This window comes from Megalobrama amblycephala, linkage group LG9 (genome assembly GCF_018812025.1).
Source record: "Megalobrama amblycephala isolate DHTTF-2021 linkage group LG9, ASM1881202v1, whole genome shotgun sequence".
Taxonomy (NCBI): domain Eukaryota; kingdom Metazoa; phylum Chordata; class Actinopteri; order Cypriniformes; family Xenocyprididae; genus Megalobrama; species Megalobrama amblycephala.
The window spans coordinates 35,483,122-35,510,291 of record NC_063052.1 but is presented as its reverse complement, the minus strand read 5'-3'; the positions used below and the strand labels follow the sequence as shown (position 1 = coordinate 35,510,291).

The window sequence follows — 27,170 nt, the reverse complement described above, 5'->3', positions numbered from 1 at the left end:
TATTAGAGTTTGCTTAAAGTAACTGTGGTGTGTGAACTGGTGAGAAGTTTATCATTTGTGACTACACACTGTAACACTATCCACTGGTTTCACAGACAAGAACAGTTTTCTTTTCAACTGCTAACACACACGTTCAAATCTTTACACACAAATCCAAGAAATGCTTCACATCTCTTGCAAAATGAAGCACTGCATTCAAAATATCTCAAAAGCAAACATTTGTCTCATGTTGCAAACACCTTTCCATAATAACATTCTATTTTTGGATATATCATATACACACAGTTATTCAAAACCTAAAGCTCTTCTTTAATGAGCTCCTAAGTACATTTCTGTACAAGATTGAAAGTAATTGGCAGAGAGATGTTGAAAAATTCATGGTAAACATGAAAGCAAGATTGAAAAAGTGAAAACTGAGTCGAAGGCCGAGAATTAGTGTATGGTTTTGCAGATGTGGTGTGTGGTTCTGGTGTTTGAGTGTCAGGTTTCAGAAAATGTGTGACATGTAAGGATTTTGTGTGTAAGCTGTTGAAAAAAACTATAATGTTGACTTTCTGACTTGGCTTGTAGGCATATTCAGTGTGTTTGTGTGTGTGCATATATATATATATATATATATATATATATATATATATATATATATATATATATATATATATATATATATATATATATATATATATATATATATACAGCAGCTTCACAATAGTAACAAATTCAGGTTCTGCTGTAAAGCAATTCTAATTTTTATATAGTTTTGCATGGTGTTTGCTTTTGCAAGATATGTGTGATGTTTTGCATCTTGTCTTGTGTGTGTGTTTTGTGTTTTTGTGTGTCGAGTTATGAGAAATGAACATCTGTGTAAGCATTTTTTAAAAACTAATGTGTATGATATTTTATGTGACTTCCTTATTCTGAACAAACTCAAGCAGCACTCAAGTCTCAGTGGACACATCTTCTGTCAGGCTCATGAAATGGATTCAATCAATGAAAATACTGATTTCGTACTTTCAAAAGTTTCTTCAGATGAAAAATGCTCTCAATTCAAAGGTAAGGCTGGAGATGTTATCAATATAAGCATTAGAATTTATATTTCTAAGATTTAGCATGTGTAGTAACAGAGTAAGGTTATGTTCATTCAACAATTACACGTTTGGCAGACACTTTTGTTCAAAGATGCTTACATTGCATTCAAGGTTTACATATTATCTGTTAATTCCCTGGGAATCATACACTGTCAACACTGTCATTAAAATAAAAAAGCTCTGTCTTCTGTAGTTCAGACAGTAGATCAGGATGATACCAACACCAAATTCATGGATTCATAAAGAAGAAAGAGTTCACATACAGTATCTGTCAAATGCATAAATATAAATATCAGAATCAGAAAGAGCTTTATTGCCAGGTATGTTTGTACTTCCACAGTATAAACAGAATGACAGTGCAACACAGATAATAAAAAGAATGAAAATAGAATAAGTAAATAAATAAATAACAATATACAAAAAATATATTTAAAAAAAATAATAATAAATAAATAAATATATATATATATATATATATATAAAACACAACATACAAAATATAGACAGTATGTATAGTATGTACAAATGCAAGGAAATGTAAATAAGAAGTATGGTGTGTTGAATAAATAAATGTATAAGTAGCGTTGTGTATTGCACATGTTTCATAAGTTCACATATACATATAATTAGATAAAGGAATGCGTATTTTGCGGGCTGTCCAGAGGGTGGAGGTTGATAGAGTTGGGCTCAGAGCTCGGAATTTTGGCCCGAACCCAGAGTACTCCCCCGGATGTATTAATAATAACAGGAGAAGTGAGGAGATGGGGTGGTGGAGGGATGCTGATAAATTGTCAAAGAACAGAGGTGCTGAATGTCTGCAGCATATATACCTCTTGTTGGTTGTTGATTAGCTGAATGCTTTCAACTTGTGGTCAATCTGCACCTGCTCCTCATGAATTTTGTTAAAAAAAAAAACATCATTTATTGCCAGTGGGGGCATTAACTGTTCATGAGGTGGATTGCCTGAGGGAAGAAACTGTGCCTGGCCGTTGTGGTGCTGACCAGACAGCAACAGTTCAAAGAGGAAATGGCATGGGTGTGAAGGGTCCAGAATGATTTTGTCAGCTCTTTTACTCACTCTGGATGATACAGTTCTGGGGTGTACCAGTGATTCGTTCAGCAGTCCGGACTATCTGTCATTGTCTTCTGCGATCTGATTTGGTAGCTGAGCTGAACCAGGCAGTAATAGAAGTGCAGAGCATGGATTCAATGACCGCAGAGTCGAATTGTATCGGCAGCTCTTGTGGCAGGTTGAACTTCCTCATCTGAGTTTGCTAGAGTTTATTAGAGTTTGCTTAAAGTAACTGTGGTGTGTGAACTGGTGAGAAGTTTATCATTTGTGACTACACACTGTAACACTATCCACTGGTTTCACAGACAAGATTCACAGTTTTCTTTTCCAATGCTTACACACACTTTCAAAACTTTACACACAAATCCAAGAAATGCTTCATTTCTGTACAAGATTGAAAGGAATTGGCAGAGAGATGTTGAAAAATTCATGGTAAACATGAAAGCAAGATTGAAAAAGTGAAAACTGAGTCGAAGGCCGAGAATTAGTGTATGGTTTTGCAGATGTGGTGTGTGGTTCTGGTGTTTGAGTGTCAGGTTTCAGAAAATGTGTGACATGTAAGGATTTTGTGTGTAAGCTGTTGAAAAAAACTGTAAGCTAGTCCAGAATAAAATGCATGTTTGAGCTGTTTTACAGATTTGTGTGTAAAGTTTATATATATATATATATATATATATATATATATATATATATATATGTATACACACACACACAGCGGCTTCACAATAGTAAGAAATTCAGGTTCTGCTGTAAAGCAATTTTAACAAGCCAATAGTGTCATTATTCAGCTAAAGGCAGTTCAGCATTGATTCAGTTCAGCACTATAACTGTGTAAAATTCATCATTTGTGCATACATAATGAATATACAGTGTATCTGTGCACATACATGTACGTGTGACACATACAACTCCTGTGTGCTCCACTGTACACTGAACAAGCAAAAGACGCAATAGAGTATTTTTTTCACATATTGATGTGTGATATTTTGCATCTTGTGTGTGTGTTTTGTGTTTTTGTGTGTCGAGTTTTGAGAAATAGAACCATAGTTTTAAAAAAAATCTGTGTAAGTATATTAGAAAAACGAATGTGAATGATATTTTATGTGACTTCCTTATTCTGAACAAACTCAAGCAGCACTCAAGTCTCAGCGGACACATCTTCTGTCAGGCTCATGAAATGGATTCAATCTATGAAAATACTGATTTCATATATTCAACAGTTGCTTCAGATGAAAAATGCTCTGAATTCAAAGGTAAGGCTGGAGAACACTATAAACAATGAATGTGATTTTAACAGTAAAATATTGTAAAAACGCTACGAAAAAAATTGTAAATAGGTTAACAGTAAGTTCCTGTACTATATACAGGGCCCTGGTCATTGGCCCTGGTCATTTCTAGGCTTGATTACTGCAATGCTCTTCTGGCTGGACTGCCATCATGCACAATCAAGCCTCTACAAATGATTCAGAACGCTGCAGCACGTCTCATCTTTAACAAGCCCAAAAGAGCCCACGTCACGCCTCTCTTCATCTCTCTGCACTGGCTACCACTTGCTGCTCGCATCAAATTCAAGGCATTGACGCTCACTTACAGATGTACCACAGGCTCAGCACCCTCCTACTTCCACTCACTCTTACGAGTCTACACTCCTACCAGAAGCCTACGCTCATTAAAGGAGCAAAGGCTTGTGGTACCATCACAGAGAGGCTCAAAATCGCTCTCCAGAACATTCTCGTTCACTGTTCCTTGCTGGTGGAACGACCTTCCTGCCTTCATCCGGAATGCAGAATCCCTGGCAATATTCAAAAAACTTTCGTGAGCACTTAACCTCATCTTAAAAAAAAAAAAAAAAAAAAAAAAAAAAAAACTTCTTATTCCTGTTCTTTCACTTCCTCTAATCCCTCTCTATTGTAGTTTATGATACTCTGAGCACTGCCTGAGCACAGCTGTGGATGTTTTGTACTGTTTTATACCTTTAACATATACTGACAACCACCATAATAATGCAGGTGGTAAAAGAGAAAGCCACATGAAGAATCAGAGTTCATCACAAATAACTTTTCCACGAGTTGAAGTTTATACTAATATAAAGAAGGTGCACAGAGTCATTCATGCAAATGCAAAACACCATCATGGTAACCCACAACACTTACATAATGCAATAGACATTCATTAAACAGCAGAAGGTGTAACATAAAACCCTAATGTACAACTGATAACAAAAACTATTAAGAAACATCATTTTTTAAACAAAATACTTTCAAATGTGGAGTGTCACACAGGGAATTGTGGAAATATCAGTATACAGTTTTTGACTGTAAATTATACATTGATTTTGTCTTTTTTACTTCTAAAAATTGTAAAATTTACAGCAATTTACTGTGAAAATTACATAAAATGTCTGGTAAGAGCTTTTACAGTTTTTCCCTGTATATAATATGGGAACTTACTGTTAACCTATTTACATTTTTTCCCGTAGTGTTTTTACAATATTTTACTGTTAAAATCACATTCATTTTTACAGTGGAAAATATAAAAGGGAAAGTATACAGAGAGCAAGAAAATATGCAAGAGAAGAGGAAGGGGCGTAATGAGAAGGAAAGGAAGGGTGGAACATATAGAAGGAGATCATACTGTATATGGGGAGAGAAGAGGAAGTAAAAAAGGAGGATTGGAGAAGAGCTGAGCACAGTGGAGGGCATTGGTGTAGTGGAAAGAGCAAGAGGAGAAATTGTAAGAAAACATAGTGAATGTAGACAGCAGGGGTGGGAGGAAAGGTGGATTTGAAATGAAATCAGAATTACTCTAATTTAGTGGTTCTGGACCTGGGGAGCCCTATCTGAGGGTATGGGGAATTTTGGATTCAGCCCCCAAATTTTATTTTTTGTTTATAAGAAATACAAGATGAAATACTTTGGGATAATGTTATGTATGAATATTTATATAAACAAATTTTTATAAATATCTGTAGTTTCAAAGTTGTTGACATAATTGAAAAACTTTGCTCTGCAATTTGTATATTCTCAAATGTCAGGTGGCACAAGTGAAAATATTTTATTATCAACTGACAAGGTAATAACGTTAAACTTGATACTGTAATCCAACATCCATAGGACCCAGTAGATCATTGTGGTAGAGTGAAAAGGGTTGTAGATATCTCTCAAATACTGATAAAAACAGCTAATTTCATGTATGGGTAGATATATATTTACAAATATTTGATTGTACCACCTGACAAAAAAGGTAAAAAAAAAAAAAAAAAAAAAGAATTTAAACACTTCAAAATGTTATGTAACAACTAAAACTTGTTAAAACTTGTTATGTAACAACTAAAACTTGTTTAATTAATCAATTGTTCATGACTCAAAAATATGCATTACATCAGTTTTCAAAGATCTTTTAAAAATACCATTTTAAAGCTTTATATGATCAAAGACCCATATACGAAAACCTGTTGGAAAAACATTACAATGAATGTGTATTTTCCTAGTGTATTTGTACATCCACAGCTGAAAATGTTCTAAAATACGCCTAGTATTGATGTTGGTATTTACTTTTAATAAATGCATTATGCAGTGTTTTATTGTGCAGTAAAGTTGAACTGTTTGGCAAATGTAAGAGTGTGTTTAGATCACTGTGTTAACTGTTTTGAGAGCAGGTACATTAGAAATGTGTAAAATCGATTGAGAAAAACTGTAAATAAAAAAGCACTTTCTTCCCTATAGCTAAGACAGATCATTATGATACCAACACCAAGCTCATGGATTCAGAAAGAAGAAAGAGTTCATATACAGTATTAAATTAAATATAATATTTGGATAAAAGAATCTGCCAAAAGCATAAATATAAATATCAGAATCAGAAAAATCTTTATTGCCAGGTATGTTTGTACTTCCACAGTACAAATAGAAGAACAGTGCAGCACAGATAATAAAAATAATGAAAATAGAATAAGTAAATAATATACAAAATAAATATATATATATATATATATATATATATATATATATATATATATATATATATATATATATATATATATATATATATATAAAAATACACAGCATACAAAAAATAGACAGTATGTACAAATGCAAGGAAATGTAAATAAGAAGTTCCCGTTCCTGTGCCTGGGCGTTGTGGTGCTGACCAGACAGCAACAGTTCAAAGAGGAAGTGGCATGGGTGTGAAGGGTTCAGAATTATTTTGCCAGCTCTTTTACTCAATCTGGATGATACAGTTCTTGGAGAGTGAGGAGGGGTTTACCAGTGTGTGAAGTTTATCATTTGACTTCCTGTGACTACACACTATAATAGTATCCCACGGTTTCACAAGGTTTACAGTTTTTTTCAACTGCTTACACACATTTTCAAAACTTTTTTTTTTTTTTTTTTCAAAACTTTACTCACAAATCCAAGAATTGCACACACAAAATGCAAAATGATTCACATCTCTTGCAAAATGAAACACTGCTTTAAAATATCACAAACATCTCAAAAGCAAACATGCCTTACATTGCAAACACATTTGCCATAATATTCTATTTTTGGATATATCATATACACACAGTTATTGTGTTAAATAGAGAATTGTGTGTTGTGTTTTGCAAAAAGTGTTTTATGAAATTGAAAACAAAGTCAAAGGCTGAGAATTAAGGTATGGTTTTGCAGATTTGGTGTGTGGTTCTGCTGTTTGAGTGTCAGGTTTCAGAAATTGTGTGACAAGTAAGGATTTTGTGTGTAAGCAGTTGAAAAAAACTGTAACTGAAAATTTGAAATGAGTTCTAGAATACATTATTAAAATGTCTGGTTGGGTCAATGTGTTGAAATATATTCTGTTAAAAAAGTATTTTACTGAAATAAACCCAGTGTAAATTCAGGAATAGTTCCAGACAGAAATGCTGCAATGATTCAAGGGTTCAGAAATAATTTCCTTTTTCTCACCAAATTTCTAACCACAGGTCATTTCACTGAAGAACTGGAAAGCGAGAGGAAAGTCAGTCCCTCTAAGTGGACTAAAGCTCTTCTGATTTTTCTGGGTTTGACGCTCATTTTTGCTCTCGGGGGTCTCTGCACTCTCTGGATCCTTTGTGAGTATAACCGATATTTACTGAAAATACTTCTACTTCATATCAGTGTATAGTAGCTTCATTACAACTTGCAATGCAATTTTTAGTAGCTTTTTATTGGTAAACAAAGCTGTTTTCAAGTATTGTCAAACAAGCCTCCATATTGAAGGTGTAAACTCATTAATTAAGCCTGAAAACGTCTCGGTTACATATGTAAATCTTCAGGAGTGAGTATGGCCTAAAATAATAAACAAGAGAAGCTAACTAAGATTTAGAGCTGCCTACCCTGCATAAAAACATAGATGAAAATCAACAACATAAACTTCCCTGAACTTCCTATCTACCCAAAATAAAGGAGAAAATATTACACACAAAATAAAAAGGTACTCTCCCCATACATTTCCCACTTAACCATAAACTAGTAAATGGAGCTAATAAGAAGTGATACAATACCTTTTAGTTATCAACAGAGAGCAAAGTCAATACCTAATTTTAAAATACCTTTTTATTTACCCACAGGTTAAAAAAAAAAAAATCAACATTAGAAGGGTACAATACCTTTTAGTTACCCTCACAATTAAACTGGTGGGCAAACTGGTGATGGGGCGGTTGATACCAGGGCTCCGATGCTCCAACGCAGTTTTCAAAGCACTATAGTATCACACACTGTACCAATGACAATAACACGTGATTGATAATAATAATAATAATAATAATAATTCCTTACATTTATATAACGCTTTACATATTGAAGGGGGAATCTCCTCAACCACCACCAATGTGCAGCATCCACCTGGATGATGCGACGGCAGCCATATTGCGCCAGAATGCCCACCACACACCAGCTGATTGGTGGAGAGGAGACAAAGTGATGAAGCCAATCAGTGTATGGGGATGATTAGGAGGCCATGATTGACAGAGGCCAATGGGCAAATTTGGCCAGGATGTCGGGGTTACACCCCTACTCTTTTCGAATGACATCCTGGGATTTTTAACAACCACAGAGAGTCAGGACCTCGGTTTAACGTCTCATCCGAAGGACGGTGCTTTTTGACAGTATAGTGTCCCCATCACTATACTGGGGTGTTAGGACCCACACAGACCACAGGGTGAGCACCCCCTGCTGGCCTCACTAGTTTTCCAGGAGGTCTCCCATCCATTGATTGATGACGTTTGATGCTTCGAACGATCCAACCGTCTCCATTGACATTATATATATAGAGGGGAACGTATTCGGTGACAGGTGAAATAATTCTTTGACATGGCTAAAAATAATTCATGTTTTTTTTCCTTTGTTTGTTTAGCATAACCTGTCGCCGATTACGTTCCCCTCTAATGTATTTCTTCTAGTAATATGACCGTCTGGCTGACCGAGTCCAGCTCCATACCGAGATAAGAGAAGGGGCCTGAAGGGGAGGACCATGTACTGATATGCTTGACTCTGGAACGTTCTGTGACGAGGAAGTATTAAGACATGAAAGTATATGTCCTTCAGGTTGATCGCTTCAAACCAATCTTGGGGATAGATGCATTCGAAAACACGTTTCTGCATCAACAATTTGAACGGAAGCTTGTGCAAGGCCCGTTTCAAAACTTCCAGGTCCAAGATTTGTCTTAAAGGTCCACAATATAACATGTGTTCATGTTTCGCGTGTAAAAAAACACAGTATTTTTCACATAATTTACTTATCTGTATACCGCTGTTTCCACTGTCATAAAAACGGGCTGATGACTTCCCTGTTCTATGAAGTCCCTCCTTCAGAAATACGTAACGAGTTCTGATTGTGCCAGCGGTTCCTGTGTTGTGATTCGACAGCAGCTTAGCGAACCCAGAGCCATTCGGTTGTTAAGTCTGATGTCACGCGGCAGCGCTTCCGGGTCCTAACGCTCTATCTCATACCACAAGAAAACAACAAATGGTGCTAATATACATACACGATGTGGTGTAATACTACAAAAAAATTATAATCATAACCTTTATCTCCATACCAAAATTCCAGATGGCCAGATAATGATTCATCTTTTATAAATCAATAAAATATTAATATCTGTGATGCTGTGAGCACGGAGACTGTTGTGTAGACTGTAAGTATTTAAAATGTTTAACTTTTTAAAATGATTGATGTTTAAAATGAATGAATAGCGCTCATAAACGGCCGTTGATGGCATTCTTAAGTGAAACGAGTCGAGGCTTGGACCCGGAAACGGCGTTCCTTACGTCACGACTTAACAAGCGGATAGAGAGCGCACCTTGCCCGGAAAAGTCACGCCTCTTACCATAACGTGTGCTGCACATAGTTTTACATGTGGATTATTGTGGTGTTGTGCCGAATGAACACAAAATACAATAATTCCCGAGAGACTGAACTCTTTAATCTCCACAAGCAGCGACAGAAAATGTACAACGTTAGCACTCACTCAGAAGAGTACCTCATACGGAAAACAGCCATATACATAAACATAGTCCCCTCTTGTGGCCATTATGTGCACTGCAGTCCAACATTAACTATTGCAGTAAGGATACCACAATTATAATTTTCAGGAACCGAGTTAAACATAAATTGTAACCATTGATCTCTAAGTACAGCGTCCCTGGGAAGGCCAAACAAAGGTGATTGGACTGCGGGATGAAAATAACAGCGTTTCGGCGACATGGCGACAAACACACTCTACAAACGCAACTCTTGCTCTTCTCCGTGGGAGCGCAACAAGACCACGCCCCCTTTTTTTGTGTATTCCTGTGGGCGGAAGTTAGTCAAAAAACTGTTTTAGTGACGTCATTAAAGAAGGAAGTAGAGGGATGTAGTCCAAACTGGCAGTTCGATGTAGGCGACTTCTGTTAAATAAAATGTCTCGCTTGGCATTGAACTTTGAGCTTTAAAATTTTACAGATTTTATTTATACTCTAACAGCAACATTACACACTAACTAAAGTTTGAAACATGGGATCACGAAGAACGGGACCTTTAAACCACTGCCTTTCTTGTGTACAGTGAAGTAAGGGCTGTAAAAACCTGACTACATATCGGCTGGAGGGACCGGCATGATTGCAACCTTCACCAGTAGGACTGTGTTCTCCACTCATAAGACAGGGGTGACGATATTACGCACCGAAGATATGTTGCATCTGTGACAAGCAGGCGGAGTTGCTTCAGCCGGTGACTGGGTGGAGGCAGCAGCTGATCGCCAGGGCAGGATGTGCTTTATACCCTCCGTCTGCTTTTGTGCAGCTAAGAACTGCTGGACAAACTTCTCAACTGCGTCGCCAAAAAGGCCGGCCTCAGAGATATTAGCGTAGAAGTACCGATCCTTGTCGGGCTCATGCATATCTGCCAGGTTCAGCCAGAGATGGCGTTCCTGGACCACTAAGCTGGACATCGCTTAAGCCAGGGAGCGCACAGTGACTTTCGTCACTCTTAAGGTGAGGTCCCTCACTGCATGCAGTTCCTGCAAAACCCCTGGGTTGAAACTTCCCTTGTGCAGTTCATTTAGCGCTATGGCCTTATAGACCTGCAGGAGCGCTATGGCATGCAGGGCAGAGGCAGCTTCCTCACAGGCTCTGTAAGTCTTTCCCACCAGGGATGTGCCAAAAAAGGTTCCATCAATGATCTCATGTCCTCGTCATGCAATTCTGGGAGGAAAGTAACCAATTGTCCAACCTCGAGCGTTTGGGACACAGTGGAGGATCGACATCCGGCAGAGCGCCAAAGGAAACGACTGGCACAGCATGTGACGGCCAGCATGAATGAATGTAGTGCAGTCCACTGCGTGCTCGCAGCTCATTGAAGGTGCAGCACCGCCTGCAGGAACACTACCCGCAGTGTTCATTCTCAAAACAGTGAGATAAATGTGAAAACAGCTGTTGGATTAGCTCAGAGAACAGCAGTCCTCGCTGCACAGCACTGTATGACACGAACACCACAGATGAAGAGGCTTTCCCCGAAGAACTGACTCATTTTGTAGATTCTCAGCAGAAGCAGGTTAGTAGAACCGTTCAGCTCCAAAGCGAAATGAAAAGATGCGAAGCACCTGTTCCTCATTACATACTCGCGCTGCGAGGCGGAGCAACAGATGCAAAAATCGTATTCGTATGCCAATTCGTTTAGTTTATTTAGACTTGAAGTGGATTGGTCTCTCAAGCGATCCCCCAATTCGTTGGTTCAGTTCTGACGCAAAGTCAAATGTGACCAACTGAAAGGGAAGTTATTTTGCAAACTCCATTCAAACTCTGATTGTAGATCATTTTAGTCTTAAGTGTGCATGTTATGGACTTTCCTAAAAAAATATTTCCCACTGTTGCTTTTGTCTTAATCAGATAATAATAAGCATGCCGATTTCGAATCACTGAAAGAGCAGCACATAATGGTTTCAAAACAACTTGCAGCTCAAATGATCAACAGCACAGGTGAGAAAACAGTACAACCCACTGAGCAAATTATGTCCAGAAGACGTCTTTTTCAGGTCTTGTCTCAGGTTGAAAAGACGTCCACTGAGGGGCCAGAATGAAAGTTTTTATGACGTCTTTTTTGGACGTCTTCTGAACATCCGATATAGACGAACACGCACAATCACCAAAGGAGAAAAATCACAATTTTTAAGCCACCATCGTGGAGATGAGTGTTTGCTTTAGTTGGGCTCTTGATCCTTGCCTTATTAATATTAGAATTTGTTTGGGCTGTTAACTCAGTCATAACAGCCAGAAAAGCAAAAAGAAATGATCAGGTGTTGGTTATGTTTTCACATAATCATTGTTTGACCTGAATCACTGAACTCATCTAGAGCCCAATCTCTGAGTTAGATTTACATTATTGATTACAGCATCACTGTGATTCTATAGCAGAAGATCAGCTTTATCAATGCGATTCACATGATTTCAGAAAAGGTGTGTTAAACAAAAAAAAAAGCTTCTAATTTAGGCACACACAGACATCAAGAATCATCCTGTGAATCTCAACAGTGGTGACCATCAAAAAGCATGTTGCAGTGCATTCTGGGAGCAACCAATCAAAATTCATTCATGGCTCCCATCATGCATTGCTGCATGAATAAATTATGAGCTTAATTGTTTTAGTAATTTCCTTTATTCTCATATTTTATTTTGTTCTGTTTATGTGACTTTTTAGTAGCTTGTTTTCTAATGTTCAGAGTTGATCTGTTGATCAGAATATGTTGCTTGTCACCGTTGTTGAGATTCACAGGCTGATTCTGATTGTCTGTGTGTGCCTAAGAGAAATTTTCTTTTTTTTGCTCAGAACAACTGTTTGTGAAATCCTTCAGATTATATTGATAAAGCTGATCTTGTGCTGTAGAATCACAGTGATGCTGTAATCAATAATGTAAATCTAACTCAGTGATTGGGCTCTAGATGAGTTCAGTGATTCAGGTCTAATAATGATTATGTGAAAACATAACCAACACCTGATCATTTTTCTTTGCTTGTCTGGCTGTTATGACTGAGTTAACTGCCCAAACAAACTCTAATATTAATAAGGCAAGGGTCAAGAGCCCAACTAAAGCAAACACTCATCTCCACGATGGTGGCTTAAAAATTGTGATTTTTCTCCTTTGGTGATTCTGCATGTTCGTCTATATCGGATGTCCAGAAGACGTCCAAAAAAGACGTCATAAAAACTTTCATTCTGGCCCCTCAGTGGACGTCTTTTCAACCTGAGACAAGACCTGAAAAAGACGTCTTCTGGACGTAATTTGCTCAGTGGGAAGTTTCATAAACAGTAGAGCACAGACATGTTTGTTACCAGTGTTGAGTGTTCACTGAACTGACCATGTGAGTAATTTTATCTGCATTTTCCCCCATTTTCTTCAAGTTATGATAAGAGAACAAGATGAACTTAGAACCAATTACACCGAACAGCTTCAACTTCATGATGGTGAGTTGGCTTTTATTTGACATTTTCATTAAAAACAATGGTGGGACTTTGCCTCTTGGTGGCGCTATAATAGAAAAAGTAAACATGAAATTGCCATTAACTACAATACAGTAGTTACAATACCAATGTACAAAAATACACACAATTATTAAAATATGCATGCAACAGAAACAGAAATTTAGAATGCAATTCACTTATACATGAAACAGATGTAAAAAAAAAAAAAAATGCACAACGCAATGCACTTATGAATGCAAGGCAACCAATGAAATCAACGACCATAAAAAAATATGGACATAGTCTCTGTGACGGCACCCATAGGTTTCTGAAGAGCCGGCCGTCATCATCTTGGCAGTGCGCCACCGTGCGTCACTCCAGGATAACTGAAAATGGGCAAAGAGCCGGGACATGGGTGGAGCTGAGGTGCCTAGCAGGCAGTCCACGTTCACACAGCAGCAGAATACGCTTGTCAGTTCTTTTTTTTGTGTGTGTTTGTGTGTGGTTTCGCTTTTGGTAACTTACAGCGACGGTAATATGAGTTGTGTGTCATCTGAAGATTATAGATCCACTCACTTTTCTCTCCTGGAGTGGCTCCCGTCAGTGCAGTGTCATGTGCAAGATGTGGAAGGATGTGAGACATGAGTGCAATGATTAAATGGAACGGCTTGTGCTTTTAGTTTATTGTGCTTTAAGGCTTTATTGTTACTTTACGGCTTAATATAATATAAACGGATCAGTTAGAAAAAAAATTCACCCCCCTCACAGTTGTCATGAAGGGCAAAACCACAATTTCTACCAGGCTATAAATGTGTTTTTTCTGCTGTAAAGTTGGGCACTTTAACATAGGGCTCAATGAGATTCTGCTCTCTTTTGGAGCCTGTCTCTAGCGGCCAGTCGATGAATTGCAGTTCTTACTTCCATATTGGCTTCTAGAGAAACTGGAGGTTGCCGCTTGGAACAAATATGTGCAACAATACAAATATGCATGCAAAGCATGATATGAAATGCACAAAAAATGTGTACTTACTCAATCAGGATCTTCTCCCACATTGTGAAGCAGTTTTTCTGATCGTGTCAAAGATAGTGTGGCTGCAAGATTCAGTCACTCAGATGATCAAGCTCCTCCAAAAATTGACTTCACACCAAAAAACACCTCTCGTGAAGCCATTGTGCAAAGACAAATCGTTCCAACCAGTTCCAATGCAATAATTTGAAAAAAAAAAAAACACTGTCCAATCTCTCTAACTAGCCTAAAACTGTAACTCAGCTGCTCGTCCTGCAGGGTGCCACCTTCAAACTGCACTCAGTGGCCCGCCTCCTCAGCTTTAGAAAGGGAGAACTTGGGCTCTGGATGGTTTAGAAGCTTGATCGACATATCTATAGAGAGCTACGATCGTGAGTTTTATTCACGTAGGACACAATGCATGTGTCACAGAGTCAACAACATCAACAGCACCAGAACTCTACACTCCACCAACTTGTTCCCAGTCACCAGTACTAATCACTATCACCTGTCACCAATCACCACCGATCATCACCCAGCACTATATAACTCCTTTCACTTCGGTTCACCATTGTCTGGTCTCATCGGTCTTTCAAGACCACTTACCTGCACAATACCTAACTGAATGGTCATTCAGCCAGCAAACCAGTTGTTTATACTTTACCTTGTTGCATTGATTTATTTCATAACTGCGTGATGATGTAATTAACAATCGAGTTAACAAAGATCATTGAAGCAGGGTTAAAAGCTTTTGGCTGCACAAGTTCATAAACAGTAGAGCACAGACATTTTGTTACCAGTGTTGAGTGTTCACTGAACTGACCATGAGAGTAACTTTATCTGCATTTTTCCCCATTTTCTTCAAGTTATGATAAGAGAACAAGATGAACTCAGAACCAACTACACCAGAGTTAAAGAACAGCTTCAACTTCTTGATGGTGAGTTGGCTTTTATTTGACATTTTCATTAATTATTTTGAGCTTTTTAAAATGCAATAGACTTCAGTTCTGACTTCAGTTTTCTAAATGGCTTCTAGTGTTTCCTTTATTATTTAATTGTATTTTCATCAGGATTGAAGAAAGAGTTTAAACGGACAAATGCATGCAAAAATATGACAAAATGTCTGTCTTGGGGACTTTTTAACTCTTCAGCTCTGCAGCACATTTTGATTTTTTTTTTTTTTTTTGTTTGTTTGGTTTTTTTTTTGTTTAGGCATATCTAAATTTAAAAGAATGCCTACCCACAAACATTGGAGTAAATTTATGTAAATTGTCTAATTTTACAGAAAATACTCTAAATTTGAACACACTGGTGGAATATTGTATGTATTTTAGGTGTTTTTTTTTTCACAATTTTGTGATAACCACAGATAAATAGATGTTGATAGTTTTTTTTTTATTGATTTTTTTTTTTTTTTTTTTTTTATTTGGGAGTCTGTAATTTAGTCCCTGAAGATGTGATCTTCTGTTGATTCCACTAGGTGGCAGTAAACAGGGAAAAAATAATCTACTTGATATCTCCTTTTAAACAAAAGTTATTGAGATTTAACTGAAAGGAGGCATTGGTGTCTCTAAGTGTACTTTTGCCATTTCCATTTTTGATTTCTGAAAGAATTGGGAATACCTGAATTTAAAAGAGCACCCTACTCATATTCATTGGAGTAAATGGGTAAAAAAGGTCTAATATTACAGAAAACTCTCTAAATTTGAACACAGTGGTAGAATATTGCATATTTAGGGGCCAAGCACTGAAGGTACGGATACACCTATTGTAATCGTTGCCGTTTCTATTCTTCTTCTTCTTCCGTTTATGCTCTGGGAGTCTATGGCAGCCCATAGAACTGCTTGTGGGAAAGTTGTGAAATTTGGCATACTGACAGAGGTCAGTCCCAACATTAACCACAGCAATTTTGGAGTCTCTAAATCAATCCTTCTAGTGCCATCAACTGTCAATTTTCACTCATGTTTATGTTAGTAACGTTTAAACTGTAAGGGCTAGAAACAAAATTCTTTTTCCTCTTATTCCTTGGCTTAAGATGATTTGACTAAACCCCATGCCATCATTTCCGTCATGAAAATATGTCCGCCATTTAGAAATTTCTAAAAAACCTACTTTTTCGGACTTTTCCTAGGACATTGCTTTGATTTTCACAAAAGATCATCTTCAGACCATATCGACAAAAAGTTATGGAATTCAAGTCGATTCATCAAAGCTTTTTCGAAAAAATGTAGTGCTTGCGAAATTAGAAATGAAGCTCTATCTCCTCAATGTTTTATCGTATTCAGACCAAACTTGGTACATGTCATAACAAGCATGATCTGAGGTTACAGGCTGCGTTTTGGCACAGCATCACCTACTGGTCCAGAGTTATGAAAAAGGGTCAAATTACCATAATAGCCATATCAGCCATTTTGGCTGTTGGACATTTTGAATTTTCTATTAAAATGCTGTATTTTATAAATGCATGAACAGATTGTTATGAAACTTGGTATGGGTCATCACCATGATCCCCTGAAGGAGCCTGCAAAGTTTCGGACCAGCACCACCTGGTGGTAAAATCAAATATTCAAATGCTTATAACTTTGGATATGGTTGACTTATTTTCAAGAGAGTCACCTTCTTAGACTTGAATCCTTGCTGGATCTAACGATACCAAACATGCCAGGTTTTGCCTTATGGTTTGTGCAACATTGTGATTAAAAAAAACAAATATCGCAAATATCTTTGAAACCATTAGTCGAATCAAGAAGAAACCTCGTAGAAAATTCTGAAACATAGGTTGCTGGCTACATGCTAATAACCAAATGTCAAAATATTGATAATAAATGGCAATAAAATGCAAACAAAGTTGTCCATGGGTCATTTTTTTTTTATGTGCTCATACATATAGATGTCTATAACTCTAAAACAAAATGAAATTTTCATCAAATTTGACACATATGTATGGGCTCACTCTGAGGAGACATAAAAAAAATGGTGGGATTGTGCCTCTTGGTGGCGCTATAATAGAAAAAATAAACATGAAATTGCCATTAACTACAATACAGTAGTTACAATACCAATGTACAAAAAATACACACAATTATTAAAATATGCATGCAACAGAAACTTAGAAATTTAGATTGCAATTCAAATTGCATTCTAAATTTCAAAAAAAAAAAAAAAAAAAAAAAAAAAAAAATGCACAAGGCAATGCACTTATGAATGCAAGGCAACCAATGAAATCAATGGCTGTAAAAAAAAAAAAAAAAAATGGACATAGTGTCTGTGACGTCAGACGTCAAACACTGAAGAGTGTTTTTGTAGCCTAAAGTGGACGGAGCCGGTCGTCGTCATCTTGGCAGTGCGCCACCGTGCGTCACTCCAGGATAACTGAAAATGGGCAAAGAGCCGGGACGGGGGTGGAGCTGAGGTGCCTAGCAGGCAGGCCACATTCACACAGCAGCAGAATACGCTTGTCAGTTCTTTTTTTGTGTGTTTGTGTGTGGTTTCACTTTTGGTAGCTTACAGCGACGGTAATATGAGTTGTGTGTCATCTGAAGATTATAGATCCAGTCACTTTTCTCTCCTGGAGCGGCTCCCGTCAGTGCAGTGTCATGTGCAAGATGTGGAAGGATGTGAGACATGAGTGTAATGATTAAATGGAACGGCTTGCACTTTTAGTTTATTGTGCTTTAAGGCTTTATTGTTATTTTACGGCTTAATATAACATAAACAGATCAGTTAGAAAAAAATCACCCCCCTCACAGTTGTCATGAAGGGCAAAATTAGCTATACAGACCAAAACCACAATTTCTACCAGGCTATAAATGTGTTTTTTTCTGCTGTAAAGTTGGGCACTTTAACATAAGGCTCAATGAGATTCTGCTCTCTTTTGGAGCCTGTCTCTAGCGCCCAGTCGATGAATTGCAGTTCTTACTTCCATATTGGCTTCTAGAGAAACTGGAGGTTGCCGCTTGTAACAAATATGTGCAACAATACAAATATGCATGCAAGACATGATATGAAATGCACAAAAAAATGTGTACTTACTCAAAATCAGGATCTTCTCCCACATTGTGAAGCAGTTTTTCTGATCGTGTCAAAGCTAGTGTGGCTGCAAGATTCAGTCACTCAGATGATCAAGCTCCTCCAAAAAATGACTTCACACCAAAAAACACCTCTCGTGAAGCCATTGTGCAAAGACAAATCGTTCCAACCAGTTCCAACGCAATAATTTGAAAAAAACACTGTCCGATCTCTCTAACTAGCCTAAAACTGTAACTCAACTGCTCGTCCTGCAGGGTGCCACCTTCAAACTGCGCTCAGTGGCCCCGCCTCCTCAGCTTTAGAAAGGGAGAACTTGGGCTCTGAATGGTCTAGAAGCTTGATCGACATGTCTATAGAGAGCTACGATCGTGAGTTTTATTCACGTAGGACACAATGCATGTGTCACAGAGTCAACATCGTTAGCCTCATAGCATAATTGCCTAAGTCATTCATTTTCAAATGATACTTAGGCAATTATGCTATGAGGCTAACGACATGCTTGTTTGAGATGCGCCTAGCCTCGCCTGAAGTTCAGCCGAGAGTAGGCGGCTGCAGTGAGGGGAGGAGTGAAAAAAGTGCAGGCAAGTGGAACAGTTCTCTGTTCTCGTAGTGGATCAGAACGTACGAGATCAAAGGCAGATATAGCGGGATTCACACTCGTGCGCTGTGTTGCTGAAAAACTGGATGTAATTTAAGTTCTGTTGCTTTTATATGAAAATAAACATAATGAACAATACACCCAAAGTACTTGTTATTTATTTCCATTCGAAAGATGAGTGTATCAATCATTTTTACTTTAATTGTAGACATGTTTTTATATATATATATTTTTTATAAATGACAACGTTCACATAACCCATAGAGAGCACTGTATCAGAGAGTTTAGGAATATTCACACATTATTTTTACACATAAAAACATATTAAAGTTTTAAAATCAAACATTTTAAATCAGATCAATACATCACGGTTGTTTAAACCAATAAGCATAAAGCTGTGTCGTCAGCAAACCGTTTCCCATCGTGCTTTTGGTCAGCGCAGTCGGTGGAGAGCAACTGCGCCCGACTGCAGAATCCGATACGTCCGCCTCGCATTCGCGAGAGGTTTCTGACACACGTCGGCATGACATCAGAGCAAGGCGGCCCACCCTCGGACACATTTCTAACCGGCATGCATCTCGCGGTGATCACCGGTGATCGGTTCTGCGCAGAATTTGCTCATCTCAAACAAGCCTAATAACAGGTGTGTTCGAGCTCATGCAGCGCCGCACAGACCGATCGGCGGCTGACTTGAAGCAGTGCATGCCGGTAAGAAATTTTGTCCGACTTGAGACAGCGCCGACGTCATGTGACTGTGACGTATGGCTTCAAAGTACCACGAGAGCGATTCGAGATCAGCCGCCTGAAGGTGTGTTCGACATCGGCTGCGGCTTGGATGTAACCGATCGGCGAGATTAGCCGCGCGTGCAGGCGGGGAGGAGCTGAAAACGGAGACGTGAAGTCGGACACGCTGTGGTTCCCGTAGTTTGCTGCATTTACGTCAGTCATGGCTGATCATGTGGCGTTTGCTGTAAACTTATGCTTAATACTGTAAAAGTTTGTATGAAAGTCCAAAATAAACCTATACACAAAACCTTTATAAACAAATGAATCAAATAACAACAATGTAAAAAAAAAAAAAAAAAGATGAAAACGACATGAAATATGAATTGTAGGCTACTGTTTTGAAAGTGCGTGTATGAGCATGAGTGGAACTGAAGAGGCTTACACTTACAGCATCTGTTTTTACAAGAATAAAGTTCAATATAAGCATATATTATTTAAATACCAATGTTGTGGGGTCTACGTTTCTTATCAGTTTTATTTTGATAAACATGACACAATATCGTGACTTCATGAAAAGAGCTTTAACTGTTATAAAAATACAGATTTGTAAGCATTCGTGGAACTGAAGGCGTGAAAATAAACACGAAACACACGTGATCGTTGTCATGCGGTGAATCCGGCCAATCGTGAAACAGCTGTGTCGTCATCACAGCTCGTGCAGCTCCTCTTGAGAAACTGCGCTGGCTGCCTCAGGCGGCTGATCTCGAATCGCTCTCGTGGTACTTTGAAGCCATACGTCACAGTCACATGGTGTCGGCGCTGTCTCAAGTCGGACAAAATTTCTTACCGGCATGCACTGCTTCAAGTCAGCCGCCGATCGGTTTGTGCGGCGCTGCATGAGCTCGAACACACCTAAAATCAACAGCACCAGACCTCTACACAACACCCACTTGTTCCCAGTCACTAGAGTACTAATCACCATCACCTGTCACCAATCACCACCGATCATCACCCAGCACTATATAACACTTACACTTTCACTTCAGTTCACCATTGTCTGGTCTCATCGGTCCTTCAAGATCACTTACCTGCCTCCTTACCTGTACAATACCTAACTGAATGATCATTCAGCCAGCAAACCAGTTGTTTATACTTTACCTGTGTTGCATTGATTTATTTCATAACAGCGTGATGATGTAAATAACAATCGCGGCTAACAAAGATCATTGAAGCTAAGGGTAATAAAAGCTTTTGGCTGCATCACATGTTTTGATCTGCAAATCTGAGACATATTACAGTGTCGTTTGGCCATGCATGCTGACAAGTAAAAATAGTCTAATTTTAAAGAAAACAACCTAAAGAAAGCTGATATGGTGTTTGAGGCAGAGTTGATCTGGTTAAACATTCAGTTATGTCTTCAGTGAACATAATCAGCTGGGAAAGTAATTAAATGCTTCTCAGTGTATTATGCCTCCTTCATGTGCTGTCAGAATTATAAATAATAATAAATAATAATAAATACCAGTTTCCTATATTAAAAACTTGGACATAAATGCCCTCACAAGTAAAAATTTCAACATGTTCTCCAACCAATACGACCATATAGGTCGTTTGTCACTTCCCTGAAATACGACCCATAGGAGCGTTTACTAAAGTGGCGCCCCTATCGACAACAGGACACTTTCATTTTAATTCATGAAATATGACTCATAGGAGCATTTGCTAAAATTGCGCCCCTTTCGACAACAGGACACTTTCATTTTAATGTAGTTGTTCCCTTATTATCCGCATCATGTTTCAGGTTTCACGTAGCTCAATTGGTAGAGCATTGCAATAACAATATGCAATCATGTGATCATGCGATCGTGGGTTCGATCCCAGGGAACACATGTGCTCATAAAATGTGTATGCACTATAAGTCACTAAGGTTAGGTTTACGGATGGGGGTGGGTGTAGTCGTTAATAAAAAAATAGTTTTGGTAAATGGAAAGAGACGAAATGGTGTAAAAAGTCCACATATTGCATTTAAATGAACACGCATTTTGATTGGTAATGACAGTAATACGTCATTTCATGACGACAGACGTAACACGACACTGTCATTATTTTTACGCCCACTAGAGGGCGCATGACTTCAAAACGTAAATATAGGTCGTAGTCAGAGGTGGACATTCCAGGGGTCAGAAAGTAAAAGTCCTGCCATATTTTTATTCCACCCACTGAAGCATTAATGAGATAAATAAGTGATTAATTGAGTGATGATTGAGCATTATTGAAGACACCTGATGATAACAAGCAGAATCACCAAAGGAGAAAATCACAATTTTTAAGTTACCATCATCGAGGTCAGGGTTTGTTTTAGTTGAGCTCTTGACCCTTGACTGTTTAATATTAGATTTTGTTTGGGCAGTTTTAACTGCATTAAAACCAAACAGACAAGCAAAGCAGAATATGTTGCTTGTCACCGTTGTTGAGATTCATATGCTGATTCTTGATGTCTGTGTGTGCCTAAAATATTTTTTTTTTTGTGATGAGGACAACTTTTTTTTTTTTTTAATTCTGTATTGTATAAGCTGATCTTCTTTAGAATCACAGTGCTGCTGTAATCAATAACGTAAATCTAACTCAGAGATTGAGCTCTAAATGATTTGATTCAGATCAAATAATGATTATGTGAAAACATAACCAACAACACCTGATAATTTTTTAACTTTGCTTGTCTGATTGGTTTTAATGCAGTTAAAACTGCCCAAACAAAATCTAATATTAAATAGTCAAGAGCTCAACTAAAACAAACCCTGACCTCGATGATGGTAACTTAAAAATTGTGATTTTCTCCTTTGGTGATTCTGCTTGTTATCATCAGGTGTCTTCAATAATGCTCAATCATCACTCAATTAATCACTTAATTATCTCATTAATGCTTCAGTGGATGAGATAAAAATATGGCAGGACTTTTACTTTCTGACCCTGGAATGTCCACCTCTGGTCGTAATAAGGTGCTTGAAAAACGACCTATAGGGTGTTTTTTTTTTTTTTTTGGAGGACAGTCTCAAAAATTTAAATGCGATGAGCTCATAATCACAACTTCAGAAGTGGGAAGTAGGAAAAATAGCATGTGAAGGTGGCAGTAGATCTGTGCATCTGTGCCCGGTTGCATAAAGCACCTTAAGTTTTTCCCTTAAGTATGACACTTAAGGCGTGATTTCCCCTTAACTAAGGGAATGACTTAAGGGTGTTGCATATAATATCTTAAACTGTTCACTTAGGTAAGGGAAACCGTTAAGTGTTTCACGACAGCAACCCAGGTTTTGCCGTTATAAAGTTCTACTGTTGCCATGGACACGTTATTTGTTAATACATATCGTGGTAAGTTTTCACAGAAAACAACATAAGATGGATAAGGAAAACAAAAAAGAAAACCAAATATGAAAGAGAACGACCAGACGAGAAACTCAAATTGATAGTTTACTCAAAATTGAGATTTCTGCCGTCATTCACTCACCCTCATGTCGTTCCAAACCCATAAGACTTTCATTCATCTTTGGATAACAAATAAAGATATTTTTAATATTCTCTCATCATTTATGTCCATTTATTGAAAAACTTCCATATGATTACGGCTGTGTCGGAAGCTCAAACGTGTGCGCAAGAACCAATGAGGTTTGTTTTTGCGTGTGATGTACGCACGTTTGCGCTTCCGTTGTCCATATATGATATGTGCTACATATGTGATCTCATCAATGTTTATGTGAATAAACGGCTAAAGTACAATTTGTTTATCATATAAAGCGATCGATCGTGTCTCGTTAGAAGACTTGGATTGAACCTGCTCACTCCGTGTAACACAAGGTGAAGTTTTCCTAACCTTATGTTATACTTAGGGAAATGACGGTTAAGGGGCTTTAGGCAACACTTACGGTTTTTTAAGGGATTACTTAAGTGAAAAATACATACTTAAGGGAAATTCTTAGGGTTTATGACGTTTCACCTAAAGAAACCCTTAAGTAATACTTAACGGTTATTTTCTGCAACACCCTTAAGTTTAAGGGAAACATAAGGGCGATCTTAAGGGAAAATTACACTTAAGGTGCTTTATGCAACCGGGCACTGGTCTTAAAATGACAGCAGCCTAATAGACCTGCTGCTGTTTCTGTCATTTAATGTTAATCAAACAACAATAGAAAATGAGTCATTCTCTGCTCTTCACTGAATAACATTTATAACTTTAATAAGAATCAATGTTTTTTTTTTTGTTTGTTTTTTACATTTGACTACTTTATTCAATTTCTGAATAGTAGGCTATTATTAGTAGTAGGCTAAATTGATCATTACATTCATATCTATTTTTCTGTTGTATTTGTACTACTATTTTTTGTTTTGTTTTGTTTTCAATTGTATTACGGAACATTTCAATTCACAGTTGTTTGTTGACAGTGAAAACTGCTCTGAAATAATAGACTAAGGGGTTGGGGGTCATTTTGGTGTTTTTATGAATGTAAAGTTTTGCTTAGGGCCCCCAGGGGCCTAGGACATTCACTGCACATCGATCAGATAAAACATGTTGTACACTAGGGCTGACCGATATATCGCATGCAATTGTCACGCGCATTTCGTCAGTAAAGCCGGTTCCCTGATTACCGCTAAATCGCCATCACCTGCTTTCAAATGGAGCGGCATTTAATAGACAGAACCGTAGATCACTGACAAGCTACGCAATATCGTGTTCATATCGCAGATGAATCACCTTCGATAATGAACGCGATATTGCGTGGCTTGTCAGTGATCTACGGTTCTGTCTATTAAATGCCGCTCCATTTGAAAGCAGGTGATGGCGATTTAGCAGTAATCAGGGAACCGGCTTTACTGACTAAATGCGCTTGACAATCGCATGCGATATATCGGTCAGCCCTATTGTACACAATTCTTAAATATAACCTTAAAGCTTGTCAATAATTCCACACAAACAAGGATCTGATGATGTTTTATTGTCATGTGTCTCTACAGATCTGAAGAGGATACAGCAGTATGCAGGTACAGTGTGTGTCTGAACTACACTAGATTACATTCATATACTCACAGCTTCATTACTGACATACAGGATGATTAAAAACTGCCCTGGTGAAAAAAAGTATACTTTATTTTATTTCAAATATATTCTCTTTTAAATAGTACATTGCAAATATACTATCAAAAATCTTTAAATATATAAAAAGTATATTCGCATCATGCTTTTACCTATTTTCACAATACGAATTTTAAAGGTGCCCTAAAACCAGTTTTAATAAGATGTAATATAAGTCTAAGGTGTCCCCTGAACGTGTCTGTGAAGTTTCAGCTCAAAATACCCCATAGATTTTTTTTTTTTTACTGCCTATTTTGAGCCATAATTATATATGCACCGATTCAGTGCACGGCCCCTTTAAATCTCGCGCTCCCCCGCCCCTGAGCTCTTGACTGCCTTAACCAGCATAAACAAAGTTCACACAACTAATATAACCCTCAAAATGGATCTTTACAAAGTGTTCGTCATTCATGCTGCATGCATGCATCGATTCCTGTGAGTATAGTATTTATTAGGATGTTTACATTTGATTCTGAATGAGTTTGAGGCTGTGCTCCGTGGCTAACGGCTAATGCTACACTGTTGGAGAGATTTATAAAGAATGAAGTTGTTTATGCATTATACAGTCTGCAAGTGTTTAATAATGAAAATAGTGACGGCTCTTGTCTCCGTGAATACAGTAATAAACGATGGTAACTTTAACCACATTTAACAGTACATTAGCAACATGCTAACGAAACATTTAGAAAGACCATTTAAAAATATCACTAAAAATATCATGATATCATGGATCATGTCAGTTATTATCGCTCCATCTGCCATTTTTCGCTATTGTTCCTTGCTTGCTTACCTAGTCTGATGATTCAGCTGTGCACATCCAGACGTCCTGCCCTTGTGTAATGCCTTGAACGTGGACTGGCATATGCAAATATTGGGGGCGTACATATTAATGATCCCGACTGTTACGTAACAGTCGGTGTTATGTTGAGATTCGCCTGTTCTTCAGAGGTCTTTTAAACAAATGAGATTTATATAAGGAGGAGGAAACAATGGTGTTTGAGACTCACTGTATGTCATTTCCATGTACTGAACTCTTGTTATTCAGCTATGCTGAGGTAAATTCAGTTTTTCATTCGATGGCACCTTTAACATACTTTTAAAATAATTGTAATCCAGTATATTTTCTAAAAATATATTTTAGAAATGTTCTGTGTATTTATTTATTTATTTTATTTATTTATTTATTTATTTTAAGTGTACTTATTTGAACATTACTTTAAAATCTATTTTAGGTATATTTTAAACTGTATGCTCAAAATAGTCATTGTAACAATGCACTAAAAGTACATTTAAAAAATACAATTTATTTAATTCCTGGAAGTTGTAGTGTATTTAAAGTTAAATTTGAGTATAATTCATTTTATGCTTGGAATTAATTTCATTACTTGTGCTTATTTCTTTCAGAAAGTTTTAAAATTTGACTAATGCATTAAAAACCCTCTTTTTTAATATATGCAGTGTAGCTTACAATGTGCAAATATGTGTAAATATGTTTAATAAGTTTACACTGGCAGAAAAGAATCATGTTATTGTACACACAAATCTATATTAAATGATTAGTTCACTTTCAAATGAAAATTAGCCCAAGCTCACCCTCAAGCCATCCTAGGTGTATATGACTCTCTTCCTTCTGATGAAAACAGAGAAATATTAATAAATATCCTGACGCACCCAAGCTTTATAATGGCAGTGAATGGGGGTCACTAGTATGAGCTGAAGGAAGTGCCAGCCAGCCAGCTAGCTCCTGAAGCGAAACGATGCATTTGGATAAAAAAAAACAAATCCATATTTAACAAGTTATGAAGTAAAATATCCAGCTTCAGCCAGACCACCTTCTGTATTCAACATACGAAGAAAGTATAAAACTCTTGAAGTTCAAAAAGCTTACGCTACATCCTACGCCTTCCCTATTTAAATTAAGGAAAAGCGTAACTGACGCGATGCATATACAGGATGGCCTGAGGGTGAGTAAACCCTAGTGAAAAAATTGTATACTTAAGCACAATTTATTTGTATGTACTATAGTATAACTACATGTATTTGTGGCACAGATATTTACTTATGTAACTACTTTCTATGTGTATGTATATCTGTTTGCAACCAACATGATATTCAAAGTGTGAGGACATTATTAAAAAAGGCAAAGGTCATAATTATAAAACTTACTTATTATTTTTGCAACTTAAAACACATTTCCTGTAAACTTTTATCTAGGCCAAAACTATTTTTTATATTAAACAAGTAAAACTCAAATACTGTTCACTGAATTGTATTTAATCATAACAGGTCAACCTAGTATTCAACAAAAATAAATTACTGAAGTAAAAATGTAACAAATGAAATCATTTTATTTGCAAATTTCTCATGGTTACGTCTGAGCTGTAGGCAAAAGTTTGGTTTGAAAATTCTGCCCTCAGAGCCAGTTAGCAGAAACAAACTAGATGTTTCAGTTCATACCTCATGTTTTCTGTGGTTTGCACAAAAAGAAAGTCTCGTCAAAAAATGTATCATCTAAAAATAATTTGATCATTCTCGGATTTGAAATGCATGGTGAGACTTGTGTCTTTAGCTACAAT

The 27,170-nt window shown here is 37.3% G+C and overlaps 1 protein-coding gene across 6 annotated transcripts in view; it reads left to right on the top strand.

Moving 5' to 3' along the window:
* The first annotated feature begins 858 nt into the window (after positions 1-858).
* LOC125276142 (E3 ubiquitin-protein ligase TRIM21-like) overlaps positions 859-27,170 on the top strand; it is a 98,723-nt gene continuing 72,411 nt past the window's right edge. Inside the window, exons 1-6 of one of the 6 annotated variants that reach the window (XM_048203639.1) lie at positions 859-1,050; positions 7,118-7,246; positions 11,541-11,630; positions 13,051-13,113; positions 14,983-15,054; positions 24,477-24,503. In XM_048203639.1, coding sequence (XP_048059596.1) covers positions 975-1,050; positions 7,118-7,246; positions 11,541-11,630; positions 13,051-13,113; positions 14,983-15,054; positions 24,477-24,503 — 457 coding nt within the window. In that variant the 5' untranslated portion in view covers positions 859-974. The remainder of the gene's footprint in view (positions 1,051-7,117; positions 7,247-11,540; positions 11,631-13,050; positions 13,114-14,982; positions 15,055-24,476; positions 24,504-27,170) is intronic. The other 5 variants (XM_048203633.1, XM_048203632.1, XM_048203634.1 and 2 more) reach the window with 5 other exon arrangements.